This window comes from Anas acuta, chromosome 7, assembly GCF_963932015.1.
Source record: "Anas acuta chromosome 7, bAnaAcu1.1, whole genome shotgun sequence".
In the NCBI taxonomy this organism is placed as follows: Eukaryota; Metazoa; Chordata; class Aves; order Anseriformes; family Anatidae; genus Anas; species Anas acuta.
Window position 1 is genome coordinate 5,207,760 of NC_088985.1, and position 15,767 is coordinate 5,223,526.

The 15,767-nt window shown below is 46.5% G+C and overlaps 1 protein-coding gene across 4 annotated transcripts in view; it reads right to left on the reverse strand.

Annotated features, from left to right (window-relative positions):
• Positions 1-15,767, reverse strand: part of TET1 (tet methylcytosine dioxygenase 1) — an 84,952-nt gene that overhangs the window by 64,034 nt on the left and 5,151 nt on the right. For 2 of the 4 annotated variants that reach the window (XM_068688869.1, XM_068688867.1), the window contains exons 1-2: positions 9,604-10,005; positions 160-2,208 (exon numbers count right to left, since the gene is read on the reverse strand). In XM_068688869.1, the coding sequence (XP_068544970.1) occupies positions 160-2,085 (1,926 nt within the window). In that variant the 5' untranslated portion in view covers positions 2,086-2,208; positions 9,604-10,005. Of the gene's footprint in view, positions 1-159; positions 2,209-9,603; positions 10,011-12,507; positions 12,647-15,767 lie in introns of those variants that run through there. The other 2 variants (XM_068688868.1, XM_068688870.1) reach the window with 2 other exon arrangements.

Here is a 15,767-nt window from a genome sequence, read left to right on the forward strand (position 1 = left end):
TATAGATACCAAGAGAAAGTCATAACGCAACTTGCTAGCTCCAACAGAAACCCTAAGTCCTCTAAAGCTGCACAGTGACCAGCATTTCCCTTTGCAGAATTTTGAAATGTATCTCAAGCCTCAAAAGGGTGGACTTAATTTGAGACTCCACGGGCTTACCTCAAGAGGTAGTGTGATCGGCGGTGGTGGCTTTTTCAGTTCTTCACATTTTCTCTTTTTACATATCCGGTGACTGGTTTTGCGTTTCCTGCAACAGCTGCATTCTTCACAATTTGTTTTCCGCAGACAGGGCTCACAGACTCCACAACGCCTTCGTTTCTTTTTCTCTAACATAGGGAGCAGGGTTGAATAAGGAACAGGGTGATCACCAGCTGGATTTGTACGAGAGGATGGCCCTGAGGCCTCAACTGCTTCAGTGCTGTCGCTCACGTTGTCCTGAACCAAATTCAAGCTTATTCCAATACTTCCCAGCTGTGATGAATAATCATTATGCTGCAGTCTTGAGTCAGCTGGCAAGTCTGCATTTATGGCTTTTTCTGAGGCAAGAGCAGAGATTTCTGTGCTTGAAGGCAACTCTGAAACAAAACCTTCAGAGAATTGTCCAGAGTTTTCACTGGAGATTTTATCAACTGTGCTTTTTTCTAAATCTGACGATAAAGCGGGGACATAACCTGAATTCAAAATTAACGTCTCTGCATCAATACATTTAACAAGTTGTTCAATATCCTCCACTTCAATATTGCTTAAAGAGGTATCGGAAACTGGTTCACATGCTGTAAATATGTTTTGTGAGTCAGATTCTGAAATCTCTCTGGTAAAGCTCAAATCTGAATTTGAGTCAAGTTCCTTGTGAACGGGTACAAAATCCACAACTAGTTTCATGGGGGATTCTGCAGGGGAGCTTACACCTTCAAGATGTAAAAGTGAATTTGATTCAGTGGCAGACAAAGAGATGGAATTTGAACCGAGGTCTTTATTCTCTGACTCTAAATCCCAGTCTGCCTTTAAGCAGGACTCTGCGAGCAAGCTCGAATCTTCTAAATGTTCTTGTGAGTTAAACTCAGAGGTAACTATGGGTGCAGAACTCGAGTCATGTTCTTCACTAGCTAGCACCAGGTCCGACTCCGTTTCGGTGTGCGGTTCAGCAAGCGGGACCGACTCTTCCAGCGCTGCTGCTGAACTGAGGTCTGAGGTATCGACAGAACCGGAGTCGGGTTCTTGACTGTTAGGCACCGGGTCGAAGGGAACCTCTACATGCTCCTTCGAGTTTGATTCAGAGGCAGTTATGGAATCAGGAGAAGATGGAGGCACAAGCACGGCAGCTTCTACAAACGCTTCAGCTGAACTACCTGCACTGAGATCAGTGGGGGTCTGCTCACAGGGTGGGTCTTCATGCTGAGATCCCACCTCTGACACTTCGGTATCGCCGGCAGCTACCTGACTGCTTGGAACAGTGTCACTTGTTTCAGGTACTTCTACCTCCTCCTCTTGGGCGGCACATGTGGCAGCAGGCTCTTCGTCTGCGCTGCGTGGAGCATCCTCTACAGGCAGAGGAGCTACCTCGTTTTGTGCTGGATCCTGTTCCAATGCTTTTTCGCCCACTTCAACATTTTTTTCTTCTACTGCTGCCAAGGCTTCTTGTTCATGTTTTTCCTTTGTTTCTAGCCTTTTCTGTGCTGCAGTTTTCCTAGGTTTTGTGATTATTGGAGCCTGGCAAAATCTACGGGAGAATGATCGGTTACGAAGAGACATTGTAAAGCCATTGAAGTTGAAAGCATCCTGGTTATGAAAGAGGATATTGTCAGCTTTCTCCAAACTCACCCACGGTGTTCCAGACAAGGTTCTGGTGACACTGCTCCTGAGAAGTCTACCTGAAGAGCTCATGATTGGTTTCTTTTCTTGCTGTTTTTTCTTAACATCTTTTTCTTGTGCTGGCTTTTTGCATTTTCCAGAACTAACAGCCTTTGTGGAAGTCTTTGCGGTTTTCTTTCTCACTTGGGTAGATTTCTTTTTGCCCTGGTTAGTTTTCTTTTTGCCTATCTCTTCCTTTTTGGCTAATCTGGAAGGCCTTGCGTGGTGAGCCATGTCTGCGGAGTAGTAGAAATGTTAAGAGGAGAGATGGAAAAAAATCATGAGCTCTTGAGAGAATTTTTCAATAGAAAACTGCACACTCCCATTGCGGCTCTCTGTAGTGATACAGAGTCAACTCTGAAATAGAAAAAGATAAAAAATCACATTAATAGAAGCCCAATTAACACAGGAAGCACATATACTAAAATGACCATTTAAAAATACAGAGGTAGAACTAGAAACGTTGTTATTGGGTGTGAAGTTCAATCAACACAAAAGCTTTGAAAATATTAGTACACTGCAAAATGGAGAACTTGCCTAAACTCCTAGAACACCAACGAAGAAGTGAGCCAAACTCAGGTGACCATGCAACACCCCATATTTACAATGTTACTTCATTTTTTAAAAGACTGAGCTTTCTCAATCTTATTAATGGTTTATTAGCCACTCCTGCCCTTGGGAAAGAAAAGGTAAAATTTAAATCCACAGATACACTGCGGAACAGAAAGCTACCACCCTAAGGGCATTCGGGGAAAAGGAACAAAGCCAAGTTTACCTCGTGTATGTGCGCACTCATACACCATCCCCTGGCCATCCTTCACACTCCCACAGGCTGCCCACCATGGTACAATCCAGGTAAAAAGGGAGAAGTAACTACCTCCCTAAGCACGTCTAGCTTGGAATGCTGCTCATGGAGGAACTGAACCAGGGAAGAATCTCCTTTCCCAGGGTTATGTCCCGGGATAACATCTCACAACAACGTACTACGCTGCAAGCCTGGGTCCCGTCTAGCTATATCAAATGTACTACGCAAGCCATGACTTCTGCTTCACCAGCAGGACTACCACCTTATTTGCCATCAACACAATACCACCAGGTTTATCCTAAGCTTTTGCCCCCAAATATGAGTGCAATGCAAAAGCCCCTCAACTCCCCAAATACAGTCCAGCCATTTCAGAGGGTACAACCAACTCTTCTTGCTCCATAGCAATTTTCTTCAAGGTGGTTTGTGTTTTTTATGGTTTTAAAGTGTAAAGCAATTCTTTCAAGTACACAGTTTTTAAATGCATGCTATTTTAAAATATCTGTGGAAGGCTTTCAAAGTTTTATTTAGCTCTTCAAGCAGATCAGATGGGTGGACAAGAGCATCCTAAAAATGGGAGCAGGCAAAGCCAAGGCAAGAGACTCTAGTCTCAGGCAGGAGAGTGCTTTCCCTTTGTCATCGTTCCTAGGTGACCAGCAGGGCTCTTAGGCAGAGTCCTGCTGGTGCAGCCCAGCCTACTTAATGTGTAACGGTACCATGCTGCCCAGGTTTGCCTGGTGCAGGGCACACAGAAAGGCACAGAGCATGCAGAGAGAGCAGGCTCTGTGAGAACAGATCCTGTGTAAGCATAAAAGGGTGCAAAAAAACTGACAGCAGCATTGCACTGTGCCAAGATAAGCTCATCAGCCCACCACAGAGACGGTCTAGCACAGCCAACGCGCATGGCCTCTGTGCAGGACCACCGTCTCCTGCTGCCCCCCAAACAGCACACCAGCAGTAAGCTCATCCACAGCTTTGCCTCAGCTGGGAGCAGGCTGCCCAGTTAGCACAATACCTGCCAAGGCTACCGCTAACTTTCCCATACTCTTTTCTATCTAGCAGCTTGCCTAAAGCACTTTGAAGCCCCGTTCCTGTCCATTCAGCAGCAGCAAGCTGAGTGATTCTGTGTACTACAGAATATAAACCTAATGCTTCAAAGGCCATTGCCAAAGACCTAAACAGTTCCTGCAGAGGTGTTCTACAGAAGGTGGGTGAGACACTGAAATAAAATAAATACAAAGCTGAAATTAAGGTAATTTGAGAGATTTCCTCCCTTCACCCTTTCCTGGAGAGGCATGGGGGAAGGGGAGCATGGCCATCACTTGCCACTCCATGAACCCAGCATCAAAGAGGGCATCAGCAGCATGTCAACAGGTCTACGAAACTGGTTGTTAGCAGCCTGCAAAAAGCATCCCATTTTTTTTGTGGTTTGATGAGACTGTGGTTTGATGAGACAAGGCTCCTTGCTCCAAAGGATAGCCTGGAGGGCTGCAAAACCAGCTGCAAACAAGCAGCAGGCAGCACATCTGTAGCCATTAGTGGCTGGTGCTACATAACAGTGGTAGGAGAGGAAATGCGAGCTACTTCCAGAGACTATAGCCAGGAGAGCAAGAAAGAAAGCAAGCAAACAAGGGCCAGACAGTATGGGAATGTGTGAATCAGGAGGGGAGCAGAAGGGAGGAGATAAAGCTTTTTCTCTTTATCAGCCCTGAAACAGAAGCAGAATGATGAGAAAACAGATCAGGAATGGAAACAGACTGGATTTCTGAAGATACTGAATGTTTGTTAACACTGGTCATACTACTTCTCTACATAAACAGCTGCCACTGTTGCTGGGGAAGTTTTGGAAGCATCATGTCCAAAATCACCAATTAGAAGCTTAATTTATAACTATCTTGTCAATCTTTATTTTTCTTTAAAATTATATTTGTGTGATATGCTTTTACCTGCATTTAGAAACTTAAACACTGTTGCTTCAAGACTGAAGAAGTAAGACTATCCTGTTACATTTTGGTTCTGGTTTTTGTTTTTAACAGAAACCCACCTGCCTGGCAAGAACAAAGAAAAGTAACAATGTCAAAGTGTTGCTGCTTTTCAGAGCCAAAATCAGAGGCTCTGAACACAGAGTGGTTGAAGATCTTTTTCTTGGTAAAGAAAGAATGTTGTTATTTGTAGCAAATGGCCTGGCATTTAAATACTGTGTTAGAGAAGATGAGAAAAGCTGTTAGTATTGTCTTGCTCAGAAATAACAATACAGGAACATACAGAAACCAGCAGCAACTGTATCCATTTTGTTTTGATTTTGTCCCTGGAAATATATAGACCTGAGTAATACATCTCCAAAGGTCTTACTTTTTCCCTTTTCTTTTAATACTGGACTCCAGTTTTATTTGTCTGGGACTGAGCATATGACCTCCGAGGTGATTGTAAGCTCCTGGGAGAAATGCCTGTCAGCACAAAATCCTCACTTCCACTTAAAGAAACCCCAGAGTCTCAGTGAGCACTACTCTGCCACAATAATCTTAACTGCTAGATGAAAAATTACATTTTGAAAAGAAAGTTTCTAATAAAACCAAATTACATTGTTATTTCCTTGTTTACATTTCTACATTTAGAACCAAAATATTAGGTAGCTACAAGCTGAGCATTCAAGTTCTGTTTTCTGTTGCACTAAGGAATATTTTACCCTCCCTTTTCCATTTAAAGGGCTGGCAATGACTCTGCGTTGATGCCTGCAGCAGTTGCAAATTGCCTCGCATCACTTCTTAAGGACAGCCAATACCAACACCACACTAGTCACATTTCAAAGCAAGTTTATTTCCAAAATGTCTATGCCAACTAAAAAGGATTATCAAATATAAACCTCACTGTCCAATACAACAACTTGTCAGTTTTTCACCACCCTGGAGAGAAACAAACTTACTTCAATGCTCTCTTCTCAATGCCACGTCAGATGGGATATCCCATGCCCTCCCCCAGAGAAAGGACGGGCGTCCCTATAAAGTGAACCAGGTAACAGGAGGGTTTGCAGGGAACTGCCCTAGATAGTAACTGTGCATTCTGAAGCTGCTTGTTACTTGAGCTGACTTATCTCTTTAATTCATGTGCAAAACCGAAAGCTGGTTGTAAGGCCAGTTGCTTAAGTTTTGCTCACAGTAATAAATCTGGAGCAATCCCACTGACTGCTATAATCCTCAACAAATACCACTAAAAAGCTAATCAAGGGCTAAATCTTCTAGTTTCATCTGGGTCAAAATTCCAAACAGCTATAATGAGAATCTCGTCTACAAAGCACTAGGGGGAATTTAACCCCATATTGCTGGAATGCCTCCAGGGAAAAAAAAATAGAAAAAATTAACTGTGTGTAAAGAAATTGAAAGTAATGTAAAAAAAAAATCCCTTTAGAAGTAGTGTTTATCAAGTTTCTGTTTCATAACTAAGTGGAAATCTGAAAAAAAAAAAAAAGATATGTTTTCATAAAACGATGGCAGCCTTCTCGTGACATCATGAAAGAGAGCAAGTGACCCCTGAAAAAAGACAAAACAAAACAAAAAACATAGCTGCATAGGAAATGGGAAAAATCACACAGCTAGGAATAGTCAAGCCTGGTTTCACTACAGCCAGAATTAACTAATCAAATGCATTTTGTTTCAGTGTTAAGGTGTCTTTTTAAAAGTCACTTGAAATCAGCCTGGTGGGGAAACAAGACCCAGAAGCTTTCAGAAAAGCCACTTCAGCAATAATGAACAGGTCCCAAGCAATAAGGGTCACCATTTGACTTGGATGTCACACAATCTCTGATCTACAATTTTGAATTGAGGAGCTTTTTCAATCTTCCAGCTGCAAGCGCTTTAAAGGATGATGCAAGATACACCAGAAAAGACAGAAATTGGAAAACCTGACGCTCATGCTAGGTACAAAATCTTTTTTCAGCCCGTTCAGAATTATCATATCATCTGGACGCTCCTCCCAGCTGCACCAGTCAACCTGCTTTTCAATCTTGCTCCATTCTCTGCGTCTCCTGACTGCTCTGTACAACACTTTGTATATGAAAAGAAGGGAAATGGGTTGAGGAGGGAATTAGCTTTAAATCCATCTCCGCCCCCCCCCTCCCCTTTTAATCCTTGAGCATCCATTTGGTTTTGGTTAAGAAACAGAAATGAAACTTCTCGCCTGCCTTCTCAGGACCATGAATTATTGTACACAGGCTCTTGTAGAGGCCTCTCCCCTGTCAGCACAGCCTCCCCGCTTTCCTGTCACCCACCACCACACAGCCTCTCAGACTTCTCCCACAGAACCACCACTTCAGACAGGGCTGCAGCCTCGCAGGCCTTGCAACAGCACTGTTTTCTATTTTTCTACATTGATGTTTGCCACCTTGCTTTCCAGGATTATGCCACTCCTGAGGTAAAGTGGAGTATTTTACCCAGCTATATTAAACTTGGACTTACTTCCCAGTAGCATAACTGGGATGTGGGACAGGCAGTGCAGGATGCTGCCTCAGTTTGAGAGCATAACCCTTCTGCTGATGCTCAGCTGGCCAAGCAGCAAGGCCTTCCCCCTGATGTTTGTCCCTCCTGGACCCAGAAGCCTGCCTCTGAGCCTGGAGCAGCACAGGACTGCCACCAGATCCCACTTCCCCCCACTGCACCGGGAGATGAGGACTGCCCCAAGGCTTGCATTCTCAGTCTCACTGAGTTCAGCAAGAGATGTCAAGACTCCACATTTTGCGGCATCATGACTTCAGCATACACTTTGGAGCCTGCACAGTGAAGGAAACTAGCAAAAGCACCACAAAAAAGCCCTCCTACCTTAGGGAAAGCTCTATTAGAACAATAAAAAAAAAAAAAAGGAAAGAAAGAAAGAAAGAAAAAAGGCAAGGAACCACACATGCTTAAACCACAAAACTCAATTAAACCTCAAACAACTGGCACCAAAAACCCATTGTGAAGGCTCACACCGCATGCGCAAGCATCACCCCTCCGACCCAGGGAGCAACATGCATTTGCTTTCATCTGTTAAGCACAGCCAAACACTGACCTTAACTTGGAGAAGTGCTAAAAAGCAAAAAGATAAGTAATTTCTAAAGGCTCACCAACTGAAAACCTTTTCTGCAACAATACTTCTGGAACTTGGGAATAAAAAAAGCAAACAATCTCCCCAAACTAATCATATTTCCCCCAATTCTACATTTATGCTGCTTTAAACCATGATTTTCTTTTTGATAGCACTGGACTCCATTCTTTGAAGATTTTACCTTAAGAAAAAAACAACCACCCTAACTGAATCACCTTATCTCAAACTCAATTAAAAGAAGGGGGAGGTGGAGGGAAGAACCTTCAGGCAAAGATTAAGCCTGGAAAATTTCAGCCTGAAAGGTGTTTTGAAATGTAAGTAACTGAAAACAGAAAGCAGGATGGAAATGCTTAGGCTGGCTTTAACAAGCACGGGTAGTGCACCAGCTATAATAAAACATTATCAGTGGGGATTTTGAATTATTATACAATTAAGAATTCAGTCCTACAGAAATCACAACTATCAGAAAGTTCCTCAGTCTCGCCTTGAATTCCTCCCTGATTACCTGCCCCGTGTAACCCAGCCCATCCTGCATATCCCAGCCTTCTCCTTCACAGCCAAGGCCAGCCCGGCTACCTGCCCAGACCCTGAACAAATGCTACGTTTTCTGGATTCAATCCCTACTCTTAATTTGTGTTGACTGACATTAATGAAAACAAGGTGATTACTGTGTGGAAGAGTCCTCTGCCTCTCCATAAAAGTGCTGGGAAGAGCTACTAGTCAGAAGATTTTTAAATTATTTTCACAGGTTTCTACGCTGGCTGGAAAATTTAAAGAGACACCTTTGACCTTTAAGCCTGCTTGGTTACTCTTTAAGTATCCAGCGCTGCAACTGCACGGTTGCTCAGTTTTGCAGTTACAGCGTTGATGCCTCTGGAAGCGGGGCTCCCTAGCCAGGTCTGTGCTGGTCGCTGACTCTGTTGCTCTTTAAAGTCTCTCTGAGGTGCTGGACCAGCTGGGCACACACGACAAGCACGACTCCTCAAACCGCTGCTGTGCCTGGTGCCTTCTGGAGACCCTACACGCCCCTGGGGTGCAATGAGCTGTACCTTGGCAAGACGAAGCGGTCCTGCCCCCCAGCAGGCCGCCCTGTCCTTTTCTCTCACAGCGAGCCATGCCATCCCATTCCCTCACCCATCCCTGCCTCGGGGCTCCCTAAAGCACACGGCGGGGCCGCCCGGCTCGGGCTCGGCTGCCCGGCGGCACCGGGGGCCTGAGGCCCCCCTGGGCCGGGCCAGGCTCTGCCTCCTTCAGCGAGAGCAGGCGGGCGGACCCGGGAGGAAGGGAAAGAGGGGAGCAGGGAAGGGAAGGAGGGAAGGGGAGAAGGGAAGGGGCAGGCCCGGCGCTGGGGTAGGCGGCGGCTCCTCGTGGCCCGCCGGCCCCGCGACCCGCCCGGGGGCGGGCGGTCCCCGCGGGGCTGCAGGGGGCAGACAAAGGGGCCGCCCCCCTGCAAAGCCGGGGGGACCGGGGAGGGGGGGAACTCGCCCCGGGGCTGCTCCCCCAGGGCCCAGCGCGGAGCGGCAGCTGCTGGCAGCGCTGCACGGCCCCCGCCCGCAGCCGGGGGGGGTGGCTGCCGGGCAGGGTCCCTTGCATGGCTCCGTGCCCCTCCGGGGGGGGCCGCAGGCGGTTTCGCTGGCCCGGCGGCTTTCCGCAGGCAGGCTCTGGCCACGGGGGGCAGCAGGAGTGGGCTCGGTGTCTCTGTCGGCGCTCAATAGCCCTCGGGCTGCCCCACCGCCCCTCCGGGGCCACCCCCTACCCAACTCCTCAGCGGGCCGAGCAAGAGGGGAGAGGAAGAAGAGGGTGGGGGGTGTTAAAAATTAAAAGCGTGAGGAAGCGGAGCCCCCCCAACTCTCCCCCACCCCCCCGGTACGTACCAGGGCTGCGGCGCGGCCAGCCCGCGGCTACCGGCGAGGGGCGACGCTGGGCTGGCTCGGCGCCGGCTCGGCGCGGCTGGGTTCATGGCTCCCTCCTCGCTGCCGGTCCCCGCGGCGCGACGAGCCCAGCGCGGCTGGCGGAGCCCCGGCGGCGAAACGTGCGGGCGGCGGCGGCCCCGGCCGGACCCTCCGGGAGGGAGCGGGGAGGGGAGAGGAGGGGACGGGAGGGCAGGGGAGGGGAGGGGGCGGCTCGGCGGGGAGCTCGCCGCACTCGGCCCTCCCGGCAGGCGGCAAAACGCGCCCTGGATCCCCGCCGCTGGAGCCGGATCCCCCGGCCGCCCCCCCGCGGCTGGCCCGGCTCGGGGAAGCCAGGGGCCCGGAGCCCGGCCGGCCCCGGGGCTGAGAGGTGTCCCCCCGCGGGAGAGAACCGCCCGGACCCCCCCCAGCCACCGCTGCTGCCTCCCGGAGCTGCCTGGTAGTAACCAGGCTGGAGCCGCTCGTCCTACCCCAGTCATCAGCACGGCCCAGAGCAGGCCACCAAGGCTAGCGTCTCCTCGCACTGCAAAACTGGTGGTGGAAGGGGTCCATGGGACTCTGCAGCTCAGAAGTACTTTCTAAAAAAGCTTTGTTATTAAGTCTCTGGCTGTTGCACTAGAAAGCACTTAAAATGTGAAGCAAGCCATTCAAACGCAAGTCTGCAGGGAAGCTTCTCTGCTCTACATGAGAGCAGCAGCACTGCCCGCATCCACTCCTGCAAGGACGTTTTAGCACGAGTATTTTGCTACCTATTGTAATTTGCGTGAGAAAGGAGAGGCAGCACAGACCTGCACAGCTTATTGTTCCTGCCATCTCCTCCTGGCATCAGTTCAGAACCTGTGGGTGCTCATCACCAGTTCGTACCTCCATCCTCTTCTCTCTTCATTTCCTTACAGCCAAAAAGGAATATGATCTGGGAACCTTAGCCAAGCTCACAGACATCTCAGATATAATACAGCAAACCCAACAGCACATACACCTGAAATTAAAGCATGCTCCTTGCACTGGCTGCTAATTTTAACCCTAGATGGGAGCTCTCCCATCAGGACATAGCCACCATCTCTGAATGGTAGATTACTGTTTGGGTAGATTACTTTGTGCGGTGCAGGATATCAAGACTTCTGACAATGACCTGCCCAACAAAAAGAGGAGGTAATAAAATTTAATTAAGAAAGTGTTGAGGGATTTTTTGAAACGGCAAAAATCCCATGGCTTGCTGTAGCTGAGCAAACCAAGCTACCAGGACGACTATGAGAAGTTCCCATGACAGTGTTCCCACATTACCCAATTTAGGAATTCAGAAAAATATTGTTACCAGTAGCTGGCTTCAAGGACAAGGTCTATGTGACTGCTAATCACAAGGGGGTTGTTTTCTTGCAGGTGGGGTTGTTTTCTTGTAGTTGTTTGTCTGAGTGCTTTTGACCAATAATCTTGTGTGAAACACTGTCCGCCCCTGTTAAGTTCACTATAAAAGTTAGGCTATTCGGGCAATAAAATGGAGCATGATCTGACTCTAGTGGTGTCTGTCGTGCTTTCGGCCGTGCTTTCTGCAACAGGAAAGAATACATGATTTGAGAAGAACTATTGCTCTCCAAGTGCTGCACATAGCAGAAGTAGAAGGAAATTGGAAGCTGATGATAAAACCCCACATAAGCTAAGAGCATGGTTCCTGGCAAGATGGGAACACATCGGGGGGAGGGGAGGGCTTGCATAAAACAAGAGAAACACATAACCTGGAGGAAAGCAACAAGCACAGGTGCAAAAGCTTGTGGAATAAAAAGTGTGATAGAATCAACCAAACACTGACATGTTCAATCACTGCCCCATTAAGAACTCCACTAAAAGATAAGAAACAAACTAGAGTTAACATTTGTTTGCTTTCACAAATACAGACATACATGTATGCTTGTGGTCTATTTCAACACTAACCTAGAAGGTGAGTAGCACAAGGTGACAATCTTTCCTGACACTGCTAAGATGCTCAGCCTACCAAAACAAAAGCAGAGCGTAAAGGTTTGCAGAAAGAACTCACAGTAACACCTGGCTGGGCAACAAAATGGTGGATGAAATTATTGGACTAGAACACAAAGTGAGGCACATGGGGAAAGCACAGAAATCACAGCCTCTGAATTAGCTACTATCATTCAGAACAGACACCCTGGTACTGAGACAGGCAGTGCTGTCAAACTCTTCTGTGTGCTCAGTAGTGTCAGGAGCCATTACAAAAAGGGGAGAAAACAGACCAGGAGACACCACCATTCCATCACTTAGTCCAATCTGTCATTTGCTAAGATCTTGAATATAACACACAGTTCTTGTCCCCACAGCTTAAAGAGTCACAGGCACCACCCAAGAAGGCACAAGGGTGGTAACAGCAGCCAGAAATACAAGGAGCAACTAAGCACTCCGAGACTTTCACGCTGAAAAATGGCCAGATAGGTTAAACACCAAATAGTATATTTTAAAAACAAACAACACAAAGTATTAACAGAGAGTGATCACTATTTCAAGCCAATTTATCAAATAAACTCATCAGATGACAGCTACTGTCACAGTGTATTGTCAAACCATAGAACTCACTGCTACAAAGCACTGTAGATTCTAGAAGTCTTAACAGGTTAAGTATTCTTAAACATTAATGGGAGAAAATTGAATCAAAATCTGCGTAATAGAAGAGTGCTATTTCAGCTGTGGATTACTGTAAGGTAAAAGAGTATCTTAAGAAAACAGCCCTGTATGCTACTTCAGCCTTCTTCCAGGGATGTGCTACTAGCCAGAGGTAGACCTTTCAGCTGGTAGACCTTTGGCCTAATGCAGCACTACCATCCCTGAATGTTTATCCAAATTAATGTTAGAATTGGCACTTACCTGCAGAACAAATAAAACCGGGCAATGAAGTACTGAAGAATATAACGCAGGAACCCAGAAGTAGCTCCACATCTTTGTCACCTCTGGCAAAAGTCAGGTCTGCACTTGGTACCAGGGATCCATGCAGAGTATCTGCTCCCTGAGGAAGAGGGAGCCAAGCACAATAATGTAAATGGGGGACAGGAACCATGCTGGCCACTGCCCACCCCACTGCAGCCATGCAAGGAAAACAGAACAGGGCTGGTGACATCAACCAGGTCCAGCCAAGAGTCCTAGGGAGCACTGCTGTCAGATGATGAGACGTGTTTGAAGATGGACCAAGAAGTCAACATGGAAATCAGGTATAGGGGTACAATAGGAAAATAAGGCTTGACATAATCCAAGTGAATGGGGGACAGAGTTCATGAAAACTAAAGAAAACCACCCTTTTAAAATAATAATAATAATAAATATATATATATAACCCAGGGCTGAGCTTAAACAGCGGTCCTGTGTCCTAGGGCAGAGCATGCAGGTAGAGGCAGCTGATCAGGGCCATTAAGACCTATTAGTGCATTATATTAGATGCTGGCCCAAAATCAGTCCTGCAGAATTATCTGGACCAGACTTCTGATCATCTATCATCAGGCCAGGCTAGGGAGGGCTAGAGGTCACTGCTGCCAAGCCTGAGTCAAGCCCTTCACAAGCCAAAACCCCTAGAAATTACACCACGAAGACACCTAAACTGTTCTGTAAGAGAAAGATTGGATCTGTCCAGGCCTATGTAGACTTCTAGTGCCAGGTGCTAGCAATGGAAATGTGATGCTGAGACATTAGAGCTGGCTTCTGGTGTGATTACAAACCATGGGTTAAAACATCTACCTTGCAAAGCTTCCCTCCTATTTATTGACTCAGACTCTGATGAGAAAAAGTGAGGGGCCAGCTCTTGGACCAGCCTGGGAAGCTCCGTGCTGCACCGCCGCGGGGCTGTGCCTGTGAACCCACCTGAACGCAAGCCAGGCACTGCTAATGTCTTTGTAACACAGATAATCAGATAAATCACCCGCAGAATTGTCAGTTGGCAGTATCTGAAAGAGAAGTCTTGAATAACATGTGTTTAATGCAGAAACTCTTGGATTCTAATTGTGGTTTTGACAATGACTTCCTCATTTAGTCTTTCTTGGCCCTGGTTCTGCAGATAGTATCTACCTGCCTGATAGGCACTGAAAGTAAGGTAACATCTGGAAGCGTACTGAACACAGACAGTTTAAGTGTTAATACTATTTTATAATACTATAATTTCCTCTTCTGCCCCAGTTTTACACAGGTCCATTGTATTTAATCCAAATATTTTATATCGGATGTTCTTGACCTGTGGCTGACAGACTACACACAGCCTACAGAACAAATCTGCCAACCATAGCCCCAGCTTGCCACCCTCCTTTCAAAAGGGCAGTTTGAGAGCAGACTGTAAGCCACATGTGGCAGTAGTTTGCCCCTATTTCCCTTTTTTTGGGGGAAATCTTGGCCTGTATTTCACTACATGACTATGCATGAGCAGAGCAGTATAATGCATGAGGGCAGAATAACCGTGCTGTGCCTGGCCAATAAACATAGTCTGACAGTAAACACTATGCCTGGGAAGACACTAGCTAACTTTTCATGCACCAGCCTGGCATTTATGGGTGCTTCAAGTCTGCTGCACTTGTGCAGTAGCCTTATTAAGTAACACTAGAGCTCATGAAGTCTGCACCTCTTCCCTATACTTGAAAGAAAAGTAGAGGCCAGTGTAAAGAAACTTAGCACCACTGTGTTTGCAAGCTTCATGACTTTGGATAATCAAATATTTCTGTTCCTTAAAGACCTCACTGACAAGATACAGGTAGGGACTATAAGGCTCCTGATTGTATCAACAGCATTTAATGGCCCTGACCAGCCCCACCTGGGCTCTCCCCTGTCCACAGTCCCAGCAGCTCTATTTAAACTCAAGCCTGGACACCTATTCCTTATTTGAGCTACGTTATAGGTGTAGCTGCTGCCAGTCTTGGCTCTGGCCTTGTTACTAGATAAATTTTAGACTTGCCTCTAGTCCTGTTTTAGGTTTTACCTCCTATTGTTCCTGATGTGCTTCTGTAGATGGACCCTATACCTGCTTTGTCTCCTGATGTGAGCATTAGAGCCTGTTTCTAGCACCTAGCTCTGCTTCTCCTGCTACAGGACTGCACCCTGTTGGTGAGGATGCACCCTGTGCTGTAGATCAACCTTGGTTCCTGGCTCAGTTCACCTTGGGAAGCAGCATTGGTACCTTTATGTGGTACCAGAGAGCTCAAGATGCAATAGTATCAAGGTAGGCAAAATAGACAAAGACTTGTCTAGATGTTTTCAATTTGTAAGTCATGTCTTCACAGGAGAATGAAAAAATAAAACTTCAAATTCTATGAGTCTTGTGTGTGGAAGCTTGGGACTTATAGTGGCTTTGGGTATAGGTTAGGGCAAATTAACAGCACAGGTGTCAGTAGACCTGAAGTGACAGAATAGGTGTCACTTCAGGTCTATAACCTATAAAGACCAGAAATAAATATAAAGAAGAAAAAAAAATTACCCTAAAGCCTACAGATGTGACACTTGATAAAAACTTGAATGATTGTCTCAAAACAGAGCTAGGCATGCCTGAGCATTTTGAGAGTAATAAAAACAATCTTTTCAGAAACAAGTGCTGTGAGAACAGCTTACTTAATTGTAGTCTTGATAGCTTGTTTAAATTGATAACTGCTTGAAACATCTTAATAAAAACAAGTATCTTTAACAGTGCAACAATGGTAAAAAAATAGAAAGCAATGACATGTATCTACAAAATTACCTGCTACCTGTTTGAGTTTTTCTTCCACTTTGCAGCTATTCTTTTGAGTGTCTTGACTTCCATGTCTTCCCCTGCTGTATGGACAATCTGCCAGGGAAGGCTGATGGTGTCAGGCATGAGTATAACTTGAATGGCATTAAAAATGCTGATGACTTTTAAGAATGGGTCATAAAAGAGTCACCAAAAAAATTCTGTGAAGGGCATAAACATTTATAAACTTACTGCATGAAGTTTAACAAGGGCAAGTGCCGGGTCCTGCACCTGGGGCGCAATAACCCCAAGCAGAGCTACAGGCTGGGAGATGAGAGGGTGGTTGCACACTGGAACAGGCTCCCCAGGGAAGTGGTCACTGCACCGAGCCTGTCTGAATTTAAGAAGAGATTGGACTGTGCACTTAGTCACATGGTCTGAACTTTTGGGT